Source organism: Corapipo altera, unplaced genomic scaffold (genome assembly GCF_003945725.1).
Source record: "Corapipo altera isolate COAL_440 unplaced genomic scaffold, ASM394572v1 61411, whole genome shotgun sequence".
NCBI classification, from domain to species: Eukaryota; Metazoa; Chordata; class Aves; order Passeriformes; family Pipridae; genus Corapipo; species Corapipo altera.
Window position 1 is genome coordinate 10,609,204 of NW_020884875.1, and position 25,831 is coordinate 10,635,034.

A 25,831-nucleotide genomic window follows, 5' to 3' on the forward strand; every position below is an offset into this window, starting at 1 on the left:
AGACTGGATGTGGCACTTAGTGCCATGGTCTAGTAACCACAGCAGTATTGGATCAAGGGTTGGACTTGACGATCTCGGAGGTCCTTTCTGGCTGATTCTATGATTCTAAGAGGAGCTGCTAACAGGCACTTGGGGGAGAAGTCATCCTCCCAGCACAAGTAGTAAATAACCGTGAGGCTCCCTCCCTTCTTAGCTGTTCCTACTTATGTTTCACAATTAGAGTTTTATTATTAGCCAATTGAATTGCAGATTCCATTAAAAACTATCTAGACTGTTTGCAGTAAGTAATTCCGCTCCATTAACTTTGGCTGGTTTTCTTGTAGAGTTACAGACAAGTGCAAGCAGTGTTTATCGGCACATAACCCCTGCGCCAGTATGGGACTCGAAAGTGAACATCTCCCTTGGCAGTAAACCAGCATTACACTGCTGTCACTGGGCATCCCCCCACCACGGAAAACTAGCTCTCTGCTCCCCATGTAAGGAGGTTTTCCTACAGTCCCGGAGTACATTTCCCTGTTTGGCTTTCATTCCTACAGTGCTTCAGGTGGGTTAGGCTGCACAGAGTCCCCCACCCCTCTTCTGCCATCTTTTTGCTCCCAGTGACCATCAGCAATGTCAGAAAGCACTTTGAACTGTGATACACAGAGAGTGGTGGTAAATGTAGGATGGTTTCTCCATCCTGAGGAACTATATGACACATATTTCTTAAAAAATTGTTTTTTTCTACAGTAACTACTCAAAACTGATGGACTCTGCTTGAGACAAGGAAGAACTCTTGAGACCTGCTATATGCCAGGGGTCTCTCAAGCCTCACAGTCTCTTTATGAAACCAACTGTGCTGGCAAAGCCAGAGGAGTCTGCCTGCATGGATCAGGTTGCAGACACCTCCACATCCTGCACAGGAATATTGGGCAGGGCACTGGGCCACTGCCTTGCTCGTTATTTTCTTGATGGTAGGAGAGTAATATTAGGACAACAAACTGTTTCAGTGCAAGAGTTATTAAGAAAACAGAAGTATTAAAAAAATAATCTTAAAGTGGTGGTGTATTTCCCATTCTACCACAAAAATCAGCCACACACACAAGTCATTACTGGCAATGGCAAGCATGTACAAGTTTTTCCTTTTTTAAGAAACAAGAGACCGAAGAGGGAGGGACAAGTGGGAAGGAAGAAAGAGCCATAAAAAGGAACAAATTGTAATGCACCACTATAATCTTTGAGCATTTTCTCCCTGACAAGCATATCTGCAGAGCATTTAAGATCTGTATGTGACAAAGAGTCAGCCAAAGAGGGAGGAGTAGAAGGAGATGCCACTTGAGCTGGCATATCAGAGAGTCTTTAAATAGAAAAGCTTCTAGGGAACTCAGGGTAGGCACTTACTGCACAAAACTTAATTACAGTCATAATGATTTGAAAAAAAAGAAATATTACAGCCTCCCCCCACCCCCCTTTTTTTTAATCCACAGCAATTGGGTAAGGGAAGGGGGAAAGCCACTGAAGACAGCACAGGACCCCAATCCTGTCATCCTCTGGGGCTTGTGCTTTGGGGTGGAACTGCCAGCTCCCCCTGAAGCTGTGAATCTCTGGGGACGCTGTACCTGTTAGTCAGTTCCTCTGCTTCCTCTGGGTCCACAGCCTCCTCCTCCTCCTCCTCCTCCTCTTCTTCTTCTTCCTCCTCCTCCTCTTCTTCCTCTTCTTCTTCATCTTCTATGAAGGACGAGGTTTCAGACGCCCTATCACACTCGGCACCACGGGAGCCCTCCATTCCCTTCCCAGCTCAGGCCCTGTCCGGTGATTTTTACCCCCAACCCTGTCCTCCCCAGGGTTGCCTGAAGCAACTGTCATCCCCAGTGGCACTCACTTCTCCTGACTCAGGGCAGTCCTTAAATAGATGCAGCCAAGTTACAGCGCAGAGTAGCTGCTGTTCCTACCCTGGGCTGTAGCACCAACCGGGTGCCAGGACACGTGTCCAAACCAAATGGCCACCCCTCCAGCAGCTCGGCCCCTTCGCCTCCCACCGCTGCCAGAGCTGTTTCTACAGCAGACAGAGCAGCCAGGCAGCAGAGGGAGGAAGGGGCTGGGGCCCCAGCAGACCTTCCAAAGCCACCTCTAGCAAATTTGGGGTGGACAGCACATTTCAGGTAGATGGAGAGTTCTCCTGTGGCCTCAAGAAAAGGTGCATTTAGCAAGTTCCACCCTTGAGCACACCCAGAATGCCTCGAATTTGACCTAGAAAGGTCCAGTACAATAACTAGTGGATGAGCCTCAGAAAAATGCATTTAGTAATTAATACCATACCATAAGGGGTATCAGATGCACTGCGACATTTAACCATACAAAAGGAATGTATTTAAAACGCAAATTTGTCGCTGTTTTTCATCACACAACATCTAAAATTTCCTCTGAGTGGACTCGAACCAATTTTAATTTAAACCAAAGACAAACTATACTACCACACAGAATTTAGGTTAAGCCACGTTTACCCTTTATTATTCTGCATTTTACACAAAATGCAGTGCTTTTCACAGACAAAATGGAAATATTTCCAACATGTACCAGCCAAATTAGTGACAAATTAAACAAAAATATTTTCAGAAGAGGAGGAAAAGCACCTCTGATTCAAAATAACAAACTTCCAAGGTATTTCAGGTATAAACCACTGTATACACAGCATAACCCTAACACCCCCATTATTTTTACCATTCTTCAAATAAATAGGTGGTTATAAATCAGTCAGGAAATTCTTCCTTGTGCTATAAGTATAGAAACACCCAACCAGGTATTTCTGAGTACAAGCCATCTCTGCAAAGGTAAACTAAAATCCCCCCGACATTTCAAAACAATACAGACGGGTAAAATCTTTGTGCTCCCTTGACCTACCCATTGACATACACAATTTACAAGGTGAGAATGTAACTTTTTTAAAAAGTGTATTTGAAATGAATATTAAACTAAATTAAACACTACATTTTATCATGAGCACAGACAGTGCACACAGCACAATGAAATTTAAGGTAGAGTACTTCACATTCTTTACAAGTGGAAGGCAAGAGCATTACAAATTTTCTAGAAATGCTTATATATTAAGCACAAGTTTTGATTCAGTCTTCAGTACAGTAAAAGAAAGGTGAGTACTCTTTTACCAGAACCTCTTCAAATTATCTCCAGACCTAGTGCTCTCCCTCCTGTACTTCTCATAAGTTAATTTGTCCTGTAAATTGACCAAAAATAGTGCATTTTTTCACGCTTTTCCTACAAGCATCATACTCTGTAAAATCAATGAGGGAAAGATTTATATCAGAACACACAAGGATTACAGACAACAACACAAACAAAAAAAACCCCTACAAAATACAAGACAACCCAGTGCAAGTAGAGTAATAAACCAAGAGTGACATTTGCTGATAGACTTAAATTTAACACCAAATATACTGTGAATTCAGTCCAATGACCCAAGTATAAGGAAAACACTGGTTCCAAAGAAGCACTTGGGATGGTATTCACAAATGCTAACTTTAGATTTTCTACAAGTCACCTTACATCCTTTCATCATGGCTGCCCATTTCTCCCAAATTATCATGTCACCCCATAATATGAGTCTTAAAATTTATTTATATTGATTGCTTTTTTCAAAAAAAAAAATAAAAAAAAAATACCCTTATACTGCCAGAATACCTTAAGGTACTGAGAGTACACTTACACATTCACATTTTAAGAAAAGTGAGAACAAGAGCTAGAAGAGAAACTTTAAGTTTCACAGTTTACAGCCTATGCCAGTTCTGCATTTCTGTCACCAAAATGGAAGCTCTTGTTAACTTTTGGTCCTCCCATGCACCTCTGAGCCTGTTCATTAAAAGTACTCCTGGAGGACTGAAGAGAGTTCTTAAATTCCTACAGAAGACACTAGTGGTTTCTGACATATAAGGTGAGAAAAGACAAGCAAACCTAATGCCAAAATGAGTAGACAAGAACAGTCCTAAAACAACAAAGAGTTGAACCAAAGCATTTTTATTTTGAGGCAGTTACAAACCTCAAAGACAGCATCTTGCACACACAGTGAAACCTTGGTCAGCCATGAAAAACACCTTTTACCAAAGATTTCTCAGAAAAAAATATTCCTGCTAGGGTGTATGCCAAGAGATAAGTGGGTGAAGGTTTTTATTTTGAAGCTGAGGAGAAGGAAAAGCTTCACACTAACACTAAAATTTATGATAGCCATTACCCAATTTCTCCCTCTGGATATTTGCCCAGAGTAGATGAAAATCCAGGTCATTAAACCTCTGAACAACTTCAGACTAAGCAGAACTGAATCAAAGTTAAAGTTCAGTTCCTACCCACTCTCCCCAAGCCATTTATTTTGTGGTATTATATTAGAAGTTTTCAGAAAAAAGTTGCAGCCACCATTTAATAAATATGCTATAAACAGGCTTGTCCTCAAACAACTAGGGAAATCAACCATCTAGAGTTTATATTTCTGATTATAGATGTAGCTTATCAGAAGTACATCAACTTCAGAGAAAAACACAAAAGAATTCTTTTGAAAGACAGACATTGTGGTTACAGACCTTGACTTGTAAATTTTTACAGAGTTGCAGGTAGGTATTACAATTTTTTTAACTAACTTTTTTAAAACATTTAGGGAGAAGTGGTTTCAAACACAGAGCATTAATTTAAGGTGTAAGAAATGTTGATACATTAGGCGATGCAATGCAAACTTGTAAGAAACACAAAATTTTGTGCCTGACATCCAGCTCACTTAAAATACATTTTTGCCAAGTTTGAACATGTATGTCCCTTCTTGCTTATCCTACGTTGGGACAGTTTTAAAGCAGATCAGAGTGAACGTTTCACTGAGATGCAAGTCTACCATCCTTTAGAGGAAGGGTTGAGAGAGGGAACATCCACATGGAGGGAAAATGTTTCAGTGGCCTGATAGAGTCAGATCAAAAGTGAAAGACTGTTCAAATTACAGAAGGAAGTGTTTTAAAAAGCAAGCCAAATCCTATATAGACTAGACTATGATGAAGTGTGCAGGAAGTAATCACACATCAGGCAAATAGTTTACAGTTCCTAGAACTTTGAAATAAACTAGAACTTTAAAGTTTGCATGAGAAGTGATAATGCTTGTTATTTTACAGTTATAGGGGTTGTTGCACTATTATTAGTGAATGCAATAAATCAAACTTTTACCTGTTCACAGATGCACTGCAAAATAGCCATAATAGATGTTTATGATTTGCAACATGGGCCCTACCTTACTGGCCATTTCCTATTCTACTTAATTATAGGAAATATTTTAAATATGCAGTACAAAGTAACAGAAATTGGAAAAATAACCTGTATCTTCCATATATAAACTTTTATTTCACTGGACACCATATAAATATTAACTTAAAAAATGGAAGTATGAATTTGACATCAGTGGTAAGTATAGTTTTAACAACTAATTGGTCTTCAATAGCAAATATATGAGAGGCAGAAATTGTGCTACAGGAGGTCTAAGAAAGGGTGTGCAATTTTTTTGGAAGAGTCCAAATTTTCAATATTATTTATTTAAATTCGGTTTACAATGGCTGACCAATTTACAAATATTTACACAAAATCAAATGAGAAGTCCAGCTTATTGTAGCATTGGTAGGGTTGAGAGGTGTTTTGATTTGGTCTTTTTCTTTTTCTCCAAAGCAGGCATCACTACTACTTCAAATATGTAAAAGGAAGTACAAAATTTTTTTTTGCCTACTCTGTGTGAATATGAAGCATTTATGTATATTGAATTGAGCTTTTTTATTTCATCTTCTTCGTAGTAAAAATGTTGCTGGAAAATTCCAGTTTAGATTACAGTTCTTAATATCCAGAACACTACCAACCATAATCTAGCTTCATTTTCATAAAGAGTCACTTGCTATTCCAAGTGAAATAAAACTGGAAAGTGCCAAGTTGAACCAAAGTGCTTACTAAAATTAAGCAGATGTAAAGCATGGGCTCTCTGTTCACCAAGAAGTGGGTACTGTGCACAGTGCCTTAAGGATGGAGTCAGATTTGCACACTGATTAACTTTGAATGTCTAGTGTTCCATTGTTAAATCTGTCTGAATTAATGGCTACACAGATTATGCAAACAACAAGTCAATATATCCCCATACTTTCCCTGAAATAGATTTATTCTTGTTGTTTGCTGTGAGTTTCTTCTAGAAGCCAGCAATACAAGCATTTTCAGAAAACATATCTTTGAATGAACAGCTGTATTAACAAATGTTGGTAATAAAATATGTCACATCCTTATAATAAGCATTTCCTTAACAAAAGTTTATAGAGAAAAACAGGTTGTAAAGAGCCATGGGGTAGATGCCTCCTGATTTTGATACTGTTCATTGTTTCAGCAGGATCAAAAAAAAAAAAAAAAGTAAAAGAAGTTGGTTATCTTTTCAGTTTGTCTGCTCTTAAAGGTAATATACATTTCAGGTCTTTCTTATCTCGTAATACCCGCCAAGCCTGGGGAAAAAAAAGCACAAGGTTTTAAAAAAAAGACTAAATAATCTTTGCCATTAAAACTTAAATACCACTATAAGCAATAAGCATCACAGATCCACAAAAACAAGGTTGATATCTTCCCCTTCTTGAAAAGACAGTTTGTGGATTGCTTTTTTCTTCGTTGGCTGGTTTTTGGTGTTTTTTAAGGGAAGCAAAATCCAAAAGATACATAAAACACAATGAACTAATGAGGAAGGTAGAGACTTTCAAGAAGACAGTGGATTTATTTTATTATATTATTATATATTTAAGTATTACATTGATATTCTTGCTGCAAAATAGTTGTCTCAAAGACACACATGTCAAAGTTCCTGATAAACAGTATTATACGCTGTTATTTCCCAAATGTAGTTGTGTCTTTAAAATAGGTTATTTCAACTTTCTTCTGTATTCTAGTGTGAATTTCAAGACATCTGTCAGGCCATGAGCCTGCAAAGAACTGTAATAGTCCTCCTGTTTTTACACAGAATTCATTTAAACCCCAATGTGTAGTGAAAATCAGAGGAAGAATAATCTCTCAAGGACAAAATAGATTCCTTAAGCTTCTTAAAAAATAGTGCAAGATATTAAAAATTACTTGTACTTTTAGAACAACTGTGATTCTTATGGTGTCTAATAAAGAGGAAATTTTTTCAGGGCTGTATCACTCTCATATATGGCTTCCAAACAGCTACAAACAAACAGCTGCTTTTATATTTTTCAGAAAACTACACAGGTATGAAACAGATTTTGTTCACTGAAAACTTGTAAAGAGAAGTTTCACTCTGATTTCACAGAACAGTGAGAGAGCGTAAACTACTTTGTATACATGACTTATAGCAGATTCACAAAATCAACTCTTTTATGTATAAGTATGTAAACCAGTTTTTTTTATGCTAACATGGTTAAAGAGAAGAAAACTAATGGACATTTCTGAACAGAGTTACAAAGAAAAGGTTATCCTTTTCTGAGTAAGGTAATCTCTTATAGCATTTGTTCTATTACAAGTATGTGGCATTGAATTACTTTTTGTTGGAGAAGTATTCAAGGTATTTAAGGACTTGAATAACTGAAGTAAAGAGGAGTCTCCAAGGACAGCATAATAGGGGAGTCTTAACTGGTTAAAGCTGGAAGCAAGTTCTGTGCACTAATTCCTAGTCATAACTACATTTTCAATAGTGAGAGATCTCAGAAAACTGATATTTCTGAGATCTCAGAATTGTGATTCCAAATTCAATGCCTATGATAGGAGACAAGAACAAAAGCTGGCAGCAACGATTTTCAGAAAAAGGATGTTTAGCCAAGGTCTAAATTTTTTCTTGCTTCAAAGTATCTTTTCCTCCCCTGCCTGGGAAAGCTCCAGTTCGAAATACTCATGTTCTAAAAAATTATGAGTATGGTCTCCCTAAAGAAAAGTACCAATTTCATTAAATTGTCAAAAATCAGATAAGCTCCATCATTTGGCGGTGATATTTATTAAAAATGGGACAGTAAGAAGTATAAAACATTGTCTATTACCAATCAAATTCATGTAGGAATAAATAATTAATGAAGACAAAGTTGTAATTCTAAAGCTATTAACCATTAATCATTAGAATTCTATACACACAAGAAAATCTAAGACAAAGGGTTTATTATTTCAAATACCCATTTCAACTGAAGCCTGATGCTTAATACCAGACATTAATAAATACTCTTAAAAATAATTTTCCAAATTTTTTTTGAAACCCCACATTTCTATTATTTATACAGTGCAAAGCACAAACTGTGAGAAACTGGCAGGTTTAATGACTAGAATTTGTATACTAAATTGAAAAGCAAAGTGACTGGAAAAATCGAATGAGGTGTACTTTTTACCTGTGCAAATTCACCTCTGATCATATCAAACTTCTGTTTCTCATGTACAGCTCTAGCAGTATTTGTCCCATCAAATGGCTCTGCAAGATCAAACACAAACATTAAAAATGTTAAAAAAAAAAAAAAGAGCTAGGTTGCCTCCACTAAGCAAGTAATCAGACAAAAAACAGTAGGGTCAACATATCACTGCTTCTCAAGAGTGTTTTGAATAGTCAATTCCACTTTGGTTCTCAAGCTTCTTTCTACATAATATTTATCAAAATGAAACACAAAACCAAACAGAGAAGCAAAGAAAAGTCCCAAACCCTGAATGTTCTGAATGACCCTAATGGAGTGCATCCTCAGAGAGTTTGCAGAGGAGACAAAGCTGAGTGGTGCAGTTGACACAACAGAGGGACGAAATGCCAAACTTGAGAAGTGGGGTCATGAGGATCTCAGGAAGTTCAGCAAGTGCAAGTGCCAGGTGCTGCACCTGGGTCAGGGCAATCCCAAACATGAGTACAGACTGGGAGAGGAAGTGATCGAGAGCAGCCCTGCCAAGAAGGACTGTGAGGATTCTTGTGGTTGAGAGGCTGGACATGAGCTGGTAACGTGCACTTGCAGTCCCAAAAGCCAACTGTGTCCTGGACTGCATCAAAAGCAGCGTGGCCAGTAGGTCAAGGGATGAGACTCTGTGATTCTGCTCCTCTACTCTGCCCTCATGAGACCCCAACCAAAGCACTGCATTCAGCTCTGGGGTCCTCAGCACAGCAAAGACATGGACTGCTGGAGCAGGCCCAGAGGGGCGACAGAAGAATGATCAGAGGACCGGAGCACCTCTCCTGTGACGAAAGGCTCAGAGAGTTAGGGTTGTTCAACCTGGAGAAGAGAAGGCTCTGGAGAGCCCTTGTAACACCTTCCAGAACCTAAAGGGGGACTACAAGAGAACTGGAGAGGGACTTTTAACGAGGGTATGCAGCGACAGGGCAAGTGGGAATGACTTCAAACTGAAAAAGGGCAACCTCAGATTAGATATGAGGAAGAAATTCTTTACTATGAAGGTGATGAGACACTGGCACAGGTTGCCCAGGAATGGTGTGGCTGCCCCATCCCTAGAAGTGTTCAAGGTCTGGTTGAACGTGGCTCTGAGCAACCTGGTCTAGAGGAAAATGTCCTTGCCCATGGCAGGGGGTTGGAAAGAGATAACCTTTAAGGTAACTTCAAACCTAAACTGTTCTATGACTCTATGAATGCTCTAATGATATGTAATCCATAATGAAGTCATAATTATCTATTGAAGCATACTATGATTGTTCTGCATTTATGCACCAGTAATTACTTGTTACAGCTCAACAGTCTGTGATAACATATCAGACTATAACATATCAGAATATTATACCAGAATATGACTTTTGAAACTTACTACACATGAGCCTTCTGGAACTATTCACTTCAGATTCATCTCATTCAACAGCTTCTCAGCGAAATATCGAGAATATAGCAAAGTATTTACTATAATTTTTTACATAACACATATCAACTGCTGTAAAAATATATTTTATCACTTCAGACCTATTCTGCAGTATCTGTTCATAAGTTAACAATTTGGGGCTTCTACCCTCTAACCGACTACAAATCTATGTGCTGCTTTTATCCCTTTTTTCCTAACATAATTTATGTAATAGTTTGGAACTTGCTGCTAATAGGGTTGCCAACATTAAAGCAATAGATACTAAAAAAATGATGATGCAGGGACTACACATTACATTGTGCTACAAAACTGATTGTATAGTCTTCTACCTTAAAAGAGAACTTATGTAACATTGTATATTTCACACAGGCAAAATGTATGACAGTCCTTAAGGGCCACAGAACCACAAAAGTATTTGCTAGATCAAGTAGCTTTTTTGTTTAGTTGGTTATGAATTGCTTTTTTTACCAGCTAGGGACACATAGTAAAATAAAGCATTAAGCAGACACCAGAAGACTTATGCCATTATGGAGAACGGAATTTCAAATTTGGAACATCTTCCATGGCATTAGGTTTTTATTTCTGCTATTTAAATGCACAAAGAACTTTTTTCAAGCAATAGATGTTGTATATTTGGCAGTTTTCTAAAAGGCTTCTCTTCAGACTACCTAGACTTCAGTGGACATTGACAGGCAGATTTATTTTACTTTAGGTTGCACCATACCTTTAGGTTTGAATAAAAAGTTGCAATGAAATAAAAAAGTACATAATCCTCTAATATCAGTCACATAATCCGACAGAGTGATCGAGCGCCACTAAGAATTCCATGTCCCTTACTATATGAAGCAGTACAGAATTTCTTTTGTCTTAAATGTGATGGTAACTGCTTTTTTAATGCTGTGACCTTTACGTACTTTATATTGAAACAAGACATATCTATATCTTAAAGCAACAAGAGCAGAACTGTACAATCTTCTGAAACCATCAGTGGAAAAAAGCTGACTTCCCTTTATTCTTCCTGCATATTTACTGTCAAAAGACAAACTCATTCCCTGGAGCACAGTAAGAGTAGTTTTGCAATCAGCTACTCTTTACACCACTACATTTTCTAACCATCAAGACAGAGAGAGTTCACTGTAAGTTATTTTGTTCACACAGAGAGATAAGAATATTAAAAGAAAAAAAGTAACACAACTTTAACACTGATGCTTGAGGGAAAGGCTAAAGGGGATCATCTTTCCAAATGAAAATCCAAAAAACCACACAACTTCAAAACTGTTGCCAATCAAGCCCTGAGGAATTCTTTTTTGAATTATTTTTAACATGTAGATCTGAAAGATTGGAAAGCATGAATCAAGTGCAGCTGAGATGGCTTCCAATTCAATTTCCCTAAATGACTATCCATTTAATTATCTCACAAAACTGTCAAGTTTCTAGATTTTCCAAACTGTATCTTTTTCAATATGAGAGTATAATATTACCTGATATAGACAAGATTTAAACTGAAACTAGAATAGTTACTAGCAATTTAGAATTTCTGACAAGGAACGTTCAAAATATTATCTAAAAGCAGTGTTGTCTGTATCTCTGTATCCCCATAATGGTAAAAGTCTGACAGATTTTAAACTGTCTGCAGAGAGCATCTCTAGTATATTTGTTTCTCTAACAGCAGAAATACATGTGAGAATTAGCCTTAAGGTCAATAACAATTAAAAAAACCCACAATTTTTCTTGAGCAAGTCTAAATACAGTGCTACATGCAGAATTATGGAAACCTGCAGGCATAGACTTGTGTAATCTATAAACAAATATATTTTAGATATCTTAAAAATATACGCAATAATAACAATTACTGAAATTTTAGTCCGCTAACTGGAAAATTTGACAAAGATTTGGAAACCAGAATATGTTGACATGCTTAGCTAGCTTTTGAAATCTTCTCAAGGTACACATACTTTTTGAGAGTAGTTCAGTTTAACAGCTGTTATAAACATGAAGCTTACTTTGAGTTGAAATAGAAAATTTTATTTTTCCCTTCCAATTTAGAAGTAAAACCTTGCTATCTGAGGCTAAACCTCACTAAGCCTTGAACCACATTGTAACAGGAAGGAATCAGATATGCCACCTATAAATAATTCTGCTTTTTTTAATAGTTCAAATGGAAAATGTATTCTTAAGGAAAAGTTGTATGCAATCAAGGCCATTAAATGCAAAATCTAGAGTTGTTTTTTGTATGTTGATATTCTATTTTCCAACCTGACAGAAAGATAACCTAACTATTCAACCACTTTGTAATGTCCTAAAAATTTGAGAGCTTGAAATACACAGTCCCCTGCAACACAGTGGATCAACATCATGTGACAGCAGCAGACACAGCTGCCCAGCATTCCCACCTCCCACATTCAGATTAGAGCCTTGGCAATGCCTCACTATTCTATCCTGAATTATTTCAGCTGTGCAGATACTCTAATTCTCACATTTCTCAACTCTGAGACTACGAAATCGAGTGTGCAATCATATTTCAGTGTGTTTTTTTTTCTCCTATGAGTGTTAGTTGATTTTTCTCAAAAGGTCAAACAAAGAACAGGAATCCCATCATATGGGATTCACACTGACATTCATATGATTACAGCCAAGTTGGTGGGCTCTAGGCCACAGAATAACCCCCTTCACCAGCAGGTAATTATTCTCTGCACAGAGCAGCACAAAAGCAGGAAATTACATACTAACACACATGGGTGCATGCCTACCTCAGCAATCTTGAGGAATGTCTGTTCAGCCACGGGACTTCTGCCTTATTCCCCTCCTCCCCCAATAAAATTTCCCCAGTGTCTAACAACTCTTTCCATACCATTTGGCTCCTGTTCAACTTTTATTCCTCTTTTATCCTGAAACTTCAGCCCTTGATATCCTGATCTTAACAGCCTCCACTAATTTGCAGCCAGGGCCCAGGCCACCTCTCTCTATATGATAATTGTTTCCAGTTACACAGCTCCTCTTAGTCCTTCCTGCTTCTCTTTTCATTCTCCTAACATCTCAATCCTTCTCTTGGTCTATCAGCTCCTCTTTCCCTAGTGCAAGCTTCATCTCCTATGTACGCTTTACTACTCATCTTCTCCACATACACTCCCCACAGCAGTTTTAAGGCACCACAAGTACACGGATCAGGTTACTCGGATAGTGCTACTGCCCACTTCTGCCATGAGACCTGGTTGAGATCTGCAACTCTATCAGGTAGCCTGGGTGTACCCTCCCGCTCTGTACAAAGTCTACATTCACAAGCTGGCCAAAAACAGTAGCCAAAAGAAGATCAGCATACACATTACTGCTAGGACTTTCAATGCCAGAGCATTTCTAGAACAAAGAATATTCCTCGAGAGTAATCTGAATATGTGCCAGATGTGTTTTTTCAGAAGTTCAAACTTGGCAAAACTGATGACTATTTTTGTGGAGCAGAAAAACACACCAGTGGCATAAAGGCCATTCCTTATCGAAGTCCTAATCCCTGATCCAAAAGTAACAGGGCAATGAGTGCTCTTGAAGAAAAGGTCAGGAGTACTATTTTTAAACACTACAGAACTTAAAACTTCCTTCTCAAATGTTTTTGACAGGACTGTTTCCAAACTATTTACATTGGCTAAACTTCATTTCCTACATAACGCACATTTCCTTCAAAACACAACCAAAGTAAAGTCTAATTGATAGATTTATGTATTTAATGTCTTAACAGTTAAAAATTATAATGCAGCTTCACATTTTACCTTCTACACAAATAAATTTGTTTCTCCATTCAATACCATCAGGTCTTGGAATAGCTTTGGCTTCACGAACCGAAATCATTTGATGGCTCCAACTAGAAAAAAAGAAAACAATTTGCAAAAATTTTTAACTTAATTCCAAATTAATAGTATCAGTTTACATTTAAAAAAATTGTTAAATTGCTATATCATAATCCTGGTTAACACTGTACTTTATAATAATGAAAAATTTAACAGTCTAATCTTCACAATTCAGTATATAAGAATAAGAAATCGTGTGTAGGAAACAAGAAAATTTTTCCACAAACAGAAGTTTAATTACAAAAGCGTATCCAAAATAGAGCATCATGGGTATTCATGAGTAACATATATTCACAACAGAATAACTTGTTCAACTAACAATGTCAAACTGAACATTGACACCTACATTTATTTCTAAGTTCAAAAGAAATTATAGACTCAAATCTTTTAGAATTTGCTATGGGGAGAAGAGAAAGGCAAGGAGTAAGTGTAGATGAAATCACATACTGCATTCTATTAAAAAAATACTCAATAGTATAAAAATACATAGAGACAGCTTGCTTACAGGCCAGCATTCCTCGTGCAAGGAACCTATTACTAGAAAGCACCAACACTTCATATAAGCTGAATTTTAGATCTACAAGTGCAACATCTCCCTACCACTTTCTGCACATAACTTTATGGTAACAAAACCATAGGAAATTATCATACTGAAACAGGAACAGCAGGCAATCTACAGGGCAATCTTTACCATGTGTCAACATCTTTATGATGCTTGGCACAACAACACGCCAAACGTAATGGAAGCCAAAACAATCACTTTCAGTTTTATGTTCTCATCAATCCAGCCAGTTTTCAGCTACTCTTAACTAAACAGAGCAGCTCATGCCCAGTGCCATCATGAGGCACATGCAGGGCAACCAGGGGATTGGGCCCAGCCAGCATGGGTTTGTGAAAGGCAGATCCTGCTCAGCTAACCAGATCTCTTTCTATGACAGGGTGACCTACTTAGTGGATGAGGGAAGGGCTGTGGAAATTGTCTATCTAGACTTTAGTAAAGCTTTTCACATTATTTCTCACAGCATTCTGGAGAAACCAACTGCTCATGGCTTAGATGGGTGCATTGTTCACTGGGTTAAAAAGGAGCTGGATGGATGGGCCCAGAGAGAGAGGTTACCTCCAGCTGGCAGTAGGTCACAAGGCGGTGTTCCCCAGGATTCAGTACCAGGGCGTGATCTGGATGCAGGGATCAAGTGCGCCTTCAGACAGTTCACAGGTGACACCAAGCTGGGCAAGAATGTTCATCTGCTGGAGAGCAAGAAGGCTCTGCAGAGGGATCTGGACAGGCTGGATAGATGGGCCAAGGCATATGGTATAAGGCAAAGTGCCCTTAGGTCACAACAACCCCATGCACAGCCACAGGCTGGGAGGGGTGGGTGGAAAGCTGCCCAGATTAAAAAGGTCTCTTCCAACCGAAGATTCTGTAAACCAGGGAACTACTCTATCAACAAAATGCGTGGATCACCAACAATGTATCACCACATATCCTGACTAAATGGCGCTTAGAAATAAGCTGCTTAATGTGCTGCCAGCTGTACTGGTGTTATGTATACCTGACGTGATCTCCTGACTGAATCAATCTTTTGACATAATGCAAAGACAGAGGAGCTGGGCTGGGTACATCAACCACTTGCAGTAAATCTGTAAATATCAACTGGAAATTAAAATACCATCTATAATTCATCAGCTACATTTGGAAGAACAACATGCTCCCTAGGCCACAGACCAGCTGCTGAAACTCCACTGAGTCAGTGGTGCTAAGACAGCTAAAAATCTGTGACTGTAATTCTACAAATTATCTTAGATACAGCTCATAATTAAAACCACTTATGAAAGTCAGTTGTTTGAATAACTGTACTTACACAAAACATATGCATTATTCTTTTATTTAAAAATATCAATAGGGCTTATTTTCAAAAAGTGCAGGATGTAGCACATGAAGTAGGTTCAGGATACCTCAGTGTGTATATTTAGACTTCTCCTGATATATTCTTTAGAAAATTAGTACAGATGATGACGATTCCTAGTACTCAATGCAAACTAAAGCTTTCACTCTAACCCATCATCCTTCCTCTCCTTAATTCCCATAGTAGACTACTTTTGCAAGATTTACAGATATTGCGAAGCATCAAATACTTTCCTATCATGTCTTTTAATAAATGACCATCAACAGAAGCTTAATTCAGATGAATTGCTCAAAAAAGAACAAACATGAACACACATTAAAAAAAAAACCACAAAAAGAAAAACAAAACAAAAAAACACCAAAACAAAAAACAAAACCAAAACCAAACCAACAAAAAAAAAAAAGAGAGAGAGTAAATGGAAAATGTATATGCCCAGAGCATCAAACAAGTTTAAACTGCAGCCTGAGGACATTGTTTGTGAGTAGAAGATGACAGTTCAACTCATCTGCTTTTTCTAAAAGCCCTGTTTAAAACTCAGAGTGATCCAGACCAGTGGGAGAAAAAAAAAAGTCATGAAACAAAGTATTCGATCTGCATTTAATTTAAGCAGGCAGTACTGTTTCACTTGAAACAGTAATTCTTCTCTTGAATTCTCTTTTTTCTAGGTTATATTCGATGCCTCAGCAAAAAATAAACGCATTTATAATACACCGGTTAAGCAAAAAAGCAACAAAAAAGTGACAGTTCTAGCTATTTAAACTTGAAAATAACTGTTTTATCTGATAGTGTCACTAAACCCGTCAGTACCAAAATCATCCTGAATTAGAAATTAATTACCAACAGCAAATTATTTGTGTATCAATTTTAACCATTTTGGCTTGCATACAGTAACTTCACTGTTACCAACACAAAGCAAATATTCTCCACATACAGACTTGCAATCCGTAAGTTAACGATGGCTATTTAAACAGCTATTTCAATTATCAGCTATTTCTGTTGTCACTGCCTTCATTAGATACATGATCTTCAGAGGGAAGACAAGTATTTGAAAGAAAGATCAGGCAATTTCAGGTGTCTGTATAATGACACTACAAATAAAATAAAAAGCTTATCTTTTCCAGAGCATTCTTACAAATCAAAGCCACTTATATAAACACACTAAGATGGATAAAAATTGCAAGCATATATAATTCAATATGATATTAAAAATGATCCCTTTATTACTTGACCAATTCTACTGTGAAAAGAGTTGCCAGCAACTGCTCACTGTAATTTTTATTTTGTCATTAAAATGTAACCAATCTTTTGTCATGTCAAATACAACTTAATGAGTGAATGATCTTAAACAACTGCTACATAACTTGCAACAATAAATTTAAGAGAAGCAGTCATAAAGGACAAACTCTAGGTTACCTAACAGCATATTCAAGGGAACAAGGCCTCAGCTTGAAAAGAGACATCCAAGTGAAAACCTGCTGCCTTCACTCACAGCTGCAGAAATGAAATCAGACACCTCCTTTGGAGGGACTGGTAAATATGGACCAGTTTCCAAATACTTTCTTTGGACAACATCTAAATGCATTTTCTTACTTGATCACATTCACTGCATAATCAGCAGACCTTTGACAATTTTAAATATTAGAGTAATAATGGAGTCACAAGCATGCTTTTAGCCAGTTCTATCATAAGAAACATTATGCAGACTTGAACTCTTATGGCAAGATAATTACACAACCATAAAGGCAAAACAAGATCTGCCATATGTAGTGTGTTAGTCCAATGTATGTAGCAATTTCCAAATCACATTTCTTTGGGGATAGGGATGAAGGATTGTAAAAGTTACTTCTTATGGACACACTGAAAGCCCCAAAGCAGAACTGTGGAAAGAGCACTGTATAAATACATGGCAATAAGCAGTTTTCTGAAACATCTTACAGTCTAAATAAATCAAACATGTTAAAAGTATAAGGGAAAAAAACCACAGCACAAGGAGATGAACTTATTCATGGCTGCACAGCACACAAGGTGGCTTTGTTTCTTCCTTTGCCATACTCTTTGGGCCCATCCTGCCTTTAAATATTAGGCACTACCTAAAGTAAAATAAACTACAGATTTTAAATTAAATACCTGATGGCCTTTGCTAGAGTGAGGGAGAAGTTAAAAACAATACATCCCTGTCTTCTCCTACCTTCCTGACCAATACATGTAAAATAAATGAGTAGTTAAGCATTCTAGGCAGGTGGCTTCAATGACTCATTCTGTTCAAAATGATGGTCTTCACACATGATCTGATCATTCTTGATTGTATACTATTCATTCAGCAAAACAGTTCCTATGTATCAAACCTGGTAGTGAATTCTACTCCTACAAAAGACAGAAACCTACAACAATCACTTTTATGAAAACTGAAATAGCAATTTTAGTCTCTTTAGTAATCTTTTCATCAAACACATTACAGCCCAATAGTGAAAGTTCACTCGCTAGGTCATTGAAATATGGCCCAGTTTAACAGTCACAGTATATGAAATATAATCTCAATATTTTAGTGCATAAAAACACCAGTAAATGTTTCACAGGGAAAGCAAACCCTTAAAAAATTAGTAGCTACAGCAGTGAAAATATTCAACACATTCTGGAGTAAGATACTAGTTCTTCCATGAAAGGCAGAACTAAGAGAGCCCTGTGGTATGTGTATTTACAAGCTTAATGAGTCAGCAGTGCCCTGGCAGCCAGGAGGGCCAACCGTGTCCTGGGGGGCATCAGGAAAAGCATCACCAGCCAGCTGAGGGAGGGGATTGTCCTGCTCTGCTCTGCACTGGAGCGGCCTCACCTTGAGTATTGTGTGCAGTTTTGGGCACCACAATATAAGAAAGATATTGAGCTATTAGAGAGTGTCCAAAAGAGGGCCATGAGGATGGTCAAGGGTCTGGAGTGGAAGCCCTATGAGGAGCGGCTGCGGTCACTTGGTCCGTTCAGTCTGGAGAAGACTGAGGGGAGACCCCATCAGTGTCTTCAACATCCTCACAAGGGGCAGCGGATGAGCAGGTACCGATCTCTTCACTCTCACAACCAGTGACAGGACTTGAGGTAATGGCATGAAGCTGAGTCGGGGAGGTTTAGTTTAGATATGAAGAAACTCAGTATATTGTGATTCTACGTATTTAACTCTTATCGTCATTCTCACTTGTACTGTTGTTTCCATCAGCAACTTCAAAGCAAAGATAACATATTTGTGCCTAGCATGACACTGTTCTTTGGTTCTCACTGGCCTGCTATCTCACACACTAAAAACTTTTAAGACATGATCATGTTCCTCCCTATGGGCACTAATTTGTCTTCTCCGGGCAATTACCAGGTTTTAAGAAACTATACGGAAATTTACTACTTTCAAGACACCAATCCTATTCCTTTCAAAAATGATTTATAGTTGTCAGGGATACACAGATGGTCAATTAAACAGTACACCTGGCTAAGTTTTAATTCTGTAGCAGAAAGAGTTAAAAAAAACTGCTGCACTAAGCGCATCATTTCCTCAAATGATTTCTCAGCTATGTAACATTTTCAACAGAGGAATTCTAATGGCTATTTTTACAGGAGGTTTTTTGCGCCCTTTTTTTTTTTTAACAGAATATCATGAGTCAAATGTTTAAATACTTAACAGATACTGGACAGTGGAAAAACCAGCCAGATATTCTTTTTTTCCAGTTGTTTTTTAAAAACATTTTCTTCCTTTGACATCAGCAAGTATCCTGTCTTCAATGTTACTTTTTCAAACCTTGTTTTAACCAGTTCACCTGTGTGATTAAATTTAGGTAACATTTTTTCCTGATTTATGAACATCACAAAAAATAATATTTAGGGATTACCATCACTTCAAGTACCGATATTGCAGAAGTCTTCACATATGTTAACAGCATATCCTGTCTAACAGCAGACAAAACCAAAGTCTTTCTGGACCAACCACCAACTAGGCAGAAGTCTGGTTCTGACTATGTTCACAAGTGCTCAAACCAGAAAAGTCAAATTACGCATTTTTCCTGAATTTAGACAAGATCATCTCTATTACTTTGCCCAGGCAAATCAGAAAATTCTTCCTTATTGGAAAATACATTTACTTTCATATATGAGAAGATTAAGAGCTTGTTGTTCAGTCAAGTAGTAAAGGATTCATCTAGTGCTCAACATAAATCAGGAACCTGAGGTTATCCTTCAGCAGTGTCTTCCCATTTGCCTCTTTACCAAACATCACCTTGCCAGCTGAAAAGACAGGTACTCAGGAGAAACATTATACTATAGCGTAATATAACAAACCCTAGCAATTTTTAAAGGACAACAGTCTCTAGCTTTCGGCACCTATTTCGCAGGACAGAATGCCTGGCTAAGTAGAAGATGTCAGATACTTTATCAACATTCCTAATGTCATTTAGCCTTCTCACCCTTTTCCTCCCTGTCAATTACCATTCCTTCATTACTGCAATTCTTTCTCTTCAAGCATTAGAAAGTGTTGCTATACTGAATAGAAGGAATCAAAGTTTTGCATATTCCAAACCACAGAGACAAGCTTATTACTTACTCAAATTCTGTGGCATAATATTTGAAGAAGCCTATTAGCAAATCTCCAAGACTTGATCCATTTTTTGAGATGTAAGGAGGAATGGTACATGGAGCTTGATGAACAAGATGCAACTGCATAGTAGGATCAAAACATTCCTGTCAAAAAAAAATCAGAGTGTATATATATATATGTATATACTACACACACAAACAAAGAGAGCCTTAAACAAGATGAATATATTTTTCCCAATAAGAAAGCTGCTTATCATTTGCTTGTTAGAAGTTCAAGGACAATTTACAAGCCAACAACTATTTCTCTTCCGCTCCTCTCTTGATACTAGTTACTCTCTCTGAACTCAGGTAGAATCATCTTGCACAGGAGTGTGTGAGACCACCTCTTGACTTCTGTTTACTAAAGAACTTTAACATGGGAGAATCTTTGAACTGCACTGAGCTGGCTGCAGTTGAATTGAGATAAGGTAAGTAAAACTAATGCATCCATTGCCAATTTTGAACACCTATGGTACAGAAACAATCCCAAAGCAAGGCCTGACTTTTCTCCCACAGCAGAGTTCAAATGGCATATGAACCCCACTGGCAATAAAATGAATCTGCATCCTCCCACATAATGAGTTCAAAGACTGCAGTCACACTTCCTCTAGCCAAGCTATCTGAATAAATAAAAAAAAAACCAACAACAGTGCAGTTATACAAAAACCCTGAATACACAGAATGCAGGACTTCAGCTGAAGTATGCTTTTCTTCAGAGGGAAGGGGGTGGGCATGATGGGGGTAAGAAAAAGTCAGATTTGCTATGAAAAGAAATCACTATTGCCAGCTTAAAAAGGAATCTATACAAGGCTAAATTAACATGGGTTTAGCTCTGCTCTACTGTTTCAGTGTCCATTGCATCCTTTAGGTTATCATGATAGACTGGAATACATGGAGGAAAACATATCTTCCCGATAAACATTTTTATAACCTGGTAATACCAGGTTTTAACACTATTTTACAGCAATGTTGTGTATTTTACTGAAAATTAACCCAAGATACACAAGAGCAAGCTTCCTTCAAATAAAGGAACACATTTATGTAAATTTAGAGACTTATTCACTCATTACTGTATCTCCCCTCTCCTCCCATTCATTTGTTATTTTAAAGAGTAGTATCAGGCATGACTCAAACTTTATAGCACTAGAATAGCACTAGAAGTACTACACACTGTAATGCTATTTCCATGTCCACAGCTGGTAGCTCTTCCTCTGAGAAAAGCACAGTGTGGCACTAAACCTGCATTATATGGGAAAACTGTTGTTTAAACATGTCTTAAAATGGCTTTTGGTGGTCTCCTTGCAAACACATGCTTCTTCTTCCCAGCATCCCCCATGTTATCCATGTAGGAATGTCCTGCATAACCCCCTTGTTATCCATGCAGGAATGTCCTGGGAAGGTGTCCTGAGGTGTTTCCCATTGGCCTTTGTTAACCTCTTCCTGTGATTGGGTGTTCCTGTAAGCCCCTTGAGACTTCTAATTGGTTACTCTGTGAATCCTCCTAAACCCTATAAATGTAACATCCCCCACAATAAAGCTCTCTCTTGCCTCCTCTCCACACCCGGTATCCTGTCTCCCTGCCAGCCATGGGGCCACATGCGGGGGGTGGGGGGTGGGGGGGTTGGGGGGAAGGGGGAACACCTCTCCCCTCCAGGCTCAGGGCCAGAAGAAATCCCTGAGAAACCCCTGGAGTTCCCTTTCCCCATCCTTCAAGGCGTTGCAATGGTTCTTCAGATGGAAACGGAACTAGAACTGGGCCGTGTCATGTCGTGGGTGGGGAAAGGGATCCAGAGCACAGTTAGTGATCAAAACCAGTAGGACTGAAAAGTCTGGGACTTCTGTCCTCTTCTGCCAATTCTAGCAAAACTTCCTGGAACCTTGTGCAGTATCTTCAGGGAAAAAAACCCATTCTTCTAGCAATGAAAAAATTTCAAGTGTTGATCTCACATGATACAACTTTACATATCAAACATACGTAGAAAACACAGTTAGCAGAGCTCAGAATTTAACAGCTTATAATTCATCAGAAGACACCAAAACAATGGAGACACAGAGACATAAAAAGCAGATACGCAGCACACAAAGATGTAGAAAGGGAACAGCTGTTCCTATGTCATACAGTATATACAGTTTTAACTCTAAAGTTAATCAGAAAGGTACTAGAGTGAAAGTTACTCCTTGCCCATTCCCACAGAAAGTTACAGAGAGTCACAACAGTTGAATTCAGAAGTAGCAGCATACCAGCTCAAGAAGAACATACAAGGGAGGAGGCAAAAGGAAAAACAAGGGATGATGACCTCCAAACAATACAAAACAGAAATGTAATGAAATTACTACAACAGATGTCTACTAAGACCAGTAAGTAAATGTTTGGAGGCAGCAGACATCTTTGAAAAGGAGAACAAGATTAACTTTTTTAAGCTTTGAATATTTAAATGCCCAAGAACTTCTCAACTGCAGGAAAATTCTGCCAGCACAGTGAGGCTGGCAACCTGAGCAGCTAAAAAGCTGGCAATAAGATTTCAGACAAATCAAAGTTTTCCTCACTCAGAAAGGCATTTGCCTTCAAAAAATACACCTGTATTATTCTATATAAGTGCTCCAGTAAAAAGGCAAGTTATGGTCTATAGCAGCTAACCATTAAAAAACCCAACCACCTAGTTCTATAAATAATTCCCATTTCCACTTGGTTTACTGGTTACATCTCTATGAAAATTACTCTTAAAAAGGCAACTAAGTATTGCAAAAAAGAAGGCATGACTGAAATTAATTTTCTGGAAGAAAGTAAGGTTTTTTAACACTAACTAAAGCAAAGCATTAATAACATCCTTGTGATACTGTTAGCAAATTTATTTTTTAAGCACTGTCAGTTGCTGATCACCACACATAAAGGCAAAAAACAGTGTTTCATCTTTCTGAAATACAGAAATTTTTTTATGGAAGAAGTAGCCATTACCATATTATAAAGTCTTACATGTAAAACCAAATTAGTTATTACTTAAAATTCAGTATATGGAAGATGTAATGAAAACTTCTGTCAAGAAACAACAACATTCAATATATCAATAACCAACAATGTAATTTTTTTAACATAATTTCTTAACAAAGCAATCACTCAGTGCGCAGTGAACAAGAGGTCAGACCAGCCACAGGATACATAGACTCATTTTTCTGCTTTGCCACAGACAACCCATGAAAATCCACTACCCTCAACTCATCTCCATTCACCTGTTGTAAAACAGGGATAACAGTATTTGCCTTCCTGTTAGGGGGACTCAGGGAATAACTAGCTAAACACAACAAGGTAGATTCTGCACATAAAGGAGTGATATGGTTTGAAGCTGGCTCCCTGCCAAGTCTCCAAACCTTACCACAAGAAGTCGTTGTCCCCCCACCTAAAACCTCGGGGAGAAGAGGGAGAAAAGACAACTAAGAAAACCCGAAACGAGAGAGAGACAGCTAAAGTGATATATATAAATATATTTACACCTATATTACAGTTATATACAATTGAAATATATACAATTTCACAAGGGAAAGGGAAGGGGGAAGGGAAAGGGAACAAAACCAAAATAATATATATATATATATATCCCAATCAGTAGCCCGAGATCTAGTAACTAAAGAGTTAGCAAAGAAATATCCCACCACTCTCCTTGGGACAACCGAGAGTCGCTCCGGGACGATCGCCGGCAACCTCCACCTCCCAAGGTCGACAAGGCCTTACCAGGCCTCGCTCCCCAACACGGCAGACTCAACAGCAGGGAACCTGCACCTCCAAGCCACCGGAAGGAAAGAGAACGAAGGCCTTTCCTCCTTTCTTCTTATAATCTGGTTTACGTAAAAATCGTAGGGAATACTGGGTAAATCTAGACCCTTCCTTGGCTACAAACTGGTCACCAAGGAAGGCCTAGCCCAAACTACCACAAGGAGCTTGTCTAATAAAATGGATTTACAAACCATCCTTCAAATTAGCTTAGTTTCAAGTAGGCAATCCCTGTAAGTTTTCTCTTTTTAACTGCACTAAAAGGCAAAAGATCCAACTTCTATTAAAATTAGTCCCTAATACACTTACTGTGTCTTTGCCTCAAGCCACCTTAAGAGACAGAAAGGAAATTCAGGATCTGACGGAGTAAATATAAATGAGCTATCCATTATTTCCAGATACTTCAGAAAAAGGGACCCCAAAGTCCTTTTCCTTTTTTGCTAGATCTCTAATCTTTACCTTGGTTGGCTGATTTCTCAAGAAACACCAGTATTGAGCAACATGTTTCATGTTCAAGCTACATAATGTTTACAAGTACACTCATTCCACCTTACATATTGGAAAGGAAGACAAGTGTACATAAAAAAAAAATTATATTTGAGTGTCTTAATGTATAGTGTGTTTAACTCTAAATGTACAGGATTCTTCCAAAAAGTTTACAGTTGTAGCATCAGCATAGCGTCTTGCCATTTTTTATATTCACACACATAAAATACCCTTCACCAGTCTTACAAATGAATATTTAAGTCATGTTTTTACTTTTTAAAAGTGCAACTCAACATGTGAAGCAAACTGTGTCTGTCCAAGGACTGACTTCTACATTGAGCACCACCCCACCTTCTGCTCCACAGTTTTAAGACACGACATGAAGATGACGTAGCAGATACAAAAGTGTGCTCATGCAAAGTCCACAAAATTCACTATCCACAGCACTCACGGAGACTCGCTTCCATCTTGATTTAAGGTAATACACTTGAACACTTAAGGCTGCTTGAACGCTGGGGGCTCAGGTACAAGTTACCTTCTGACTGCCAGTGGCAGCAATGTGCACCAGGTGTAGTGGCCTGAGCCATTACAGGTTCTCCAGAGCTCATCTGTAAAGTCCTGACTTGAAGGCAAGTTCTACATAGACTTCAGAACTGATCAGCACGTTTTGTGGGCTACTATGATCTACCTGATCTGGATAGTGAGGGCAGGAAGCCCCAGAATACAACCCCACATCTGATATGGTCCAATACCCACTCTAAACAAGAGGTTGTAAAACATGTCAGCTTGGTACCAGCTGGAGGCTCACCCACGACAACAGAACGCACTAGTGGGCAAACCTGGTGGCTTTCCAGGACTTCTCAACCCTTCACATTTGCAGCAGGGATATACTGAGACATGGAATCTGCCTTTTGTCTCCTCCTCAATAAAAGCATGTCTCTCTTATATGGTACCAACAATGTAAAACAGAGCACAAAAGTATTTTCAGGCTGCAGATTTGATTTTGAAAAACTGTAGGTAGATGTCTGTAGGGGAGATGTAGTATTTATGTGTAGCGTTAGTATGGAGACAGAGCTTTGACCAGCTACAACCACAAGAAAAACATATGGTTTCTTTCGATACTGACATTTGCCTATGCTTTGAAATTATTACTGCAAGGTACAAGACCAAATTTGTGTTGCTGTATTTTTAATTTTAAATTTCTCTGAAATACCAGCATTCAGAAATTTTAACTTTCAATTTTTAAACACTTAACTATAATTATATTCCTAATGGAAACAGTAGACCAAAGATACATTTGCAAATTTGTGTTTATAGTAAACAAGTATAAAATATTATTTTAATTTTGTTAGCAATCCTAGAATTCTCCAAAGGTAATCCAATCATTCTCTAAAGGCAAGATAACTAAAAAG

The 25,831-nt window shown here is 38.1% G+C and overlaps 2 protein-coding genes across 6 annotated transcripts in view; both read right to left on the reverse strand.

Annotated features, from left to right (window-relative positions):
• Nucleotides 1-1,877, reverse strand: part of CMYA5 (cardiomyopathy associated 5) — a 53,383-nt gene extending 51,506 nt beyond the window's left edge. The window contains exon 1 of the mRNA XM_027634575.1: nt 1,599-1,877. Within this exon, the coding sequence (XP_027490376.1) occupies nt 1,599-1,765 (167 nt within the window). The 5' untranslated portion in view covers nt 1,766-1,877. The remainder of the gene's footprint in view (nt 1-1,598) is intronic.
• A 585-nt stretch (nt 1,878-2,462) lies between these two features.
• The window catches only part of TENT2 (terminal nucleotidyltransferase 2), a 45,402-nt gene continuing 22,033 nt past the window's right edge, over nt 2,463-25,831 (reverse strand). For all 5 annotated transcript variants that reach the window (XM_027634804.1, XM_027634800.1, XM_027634803.1 and 2 more), the window contains 4 exons: nt 20,136-20,272; nt 13,578-13,669; nt 8,367-8,446; nt 2,463-6,491 (listed from right to left, as the gene is read on the reverse strand). In XM_027634804.1, coding sequence (XP_027490605.1) covers nt 6,417-6,491; nt 8,367-8,446; nt 13,578-13,669; nt 20,136-20,272 — 384 coding nt within the window. In that variant the 3' untranslated portion in view covers nt 2,463-6,416. The remainder of the gene's footprint in view (nt 6,492-8,366; nt 8,447-13,577; nt 13,670-20,135; nt 20,273-25,831) is intronic.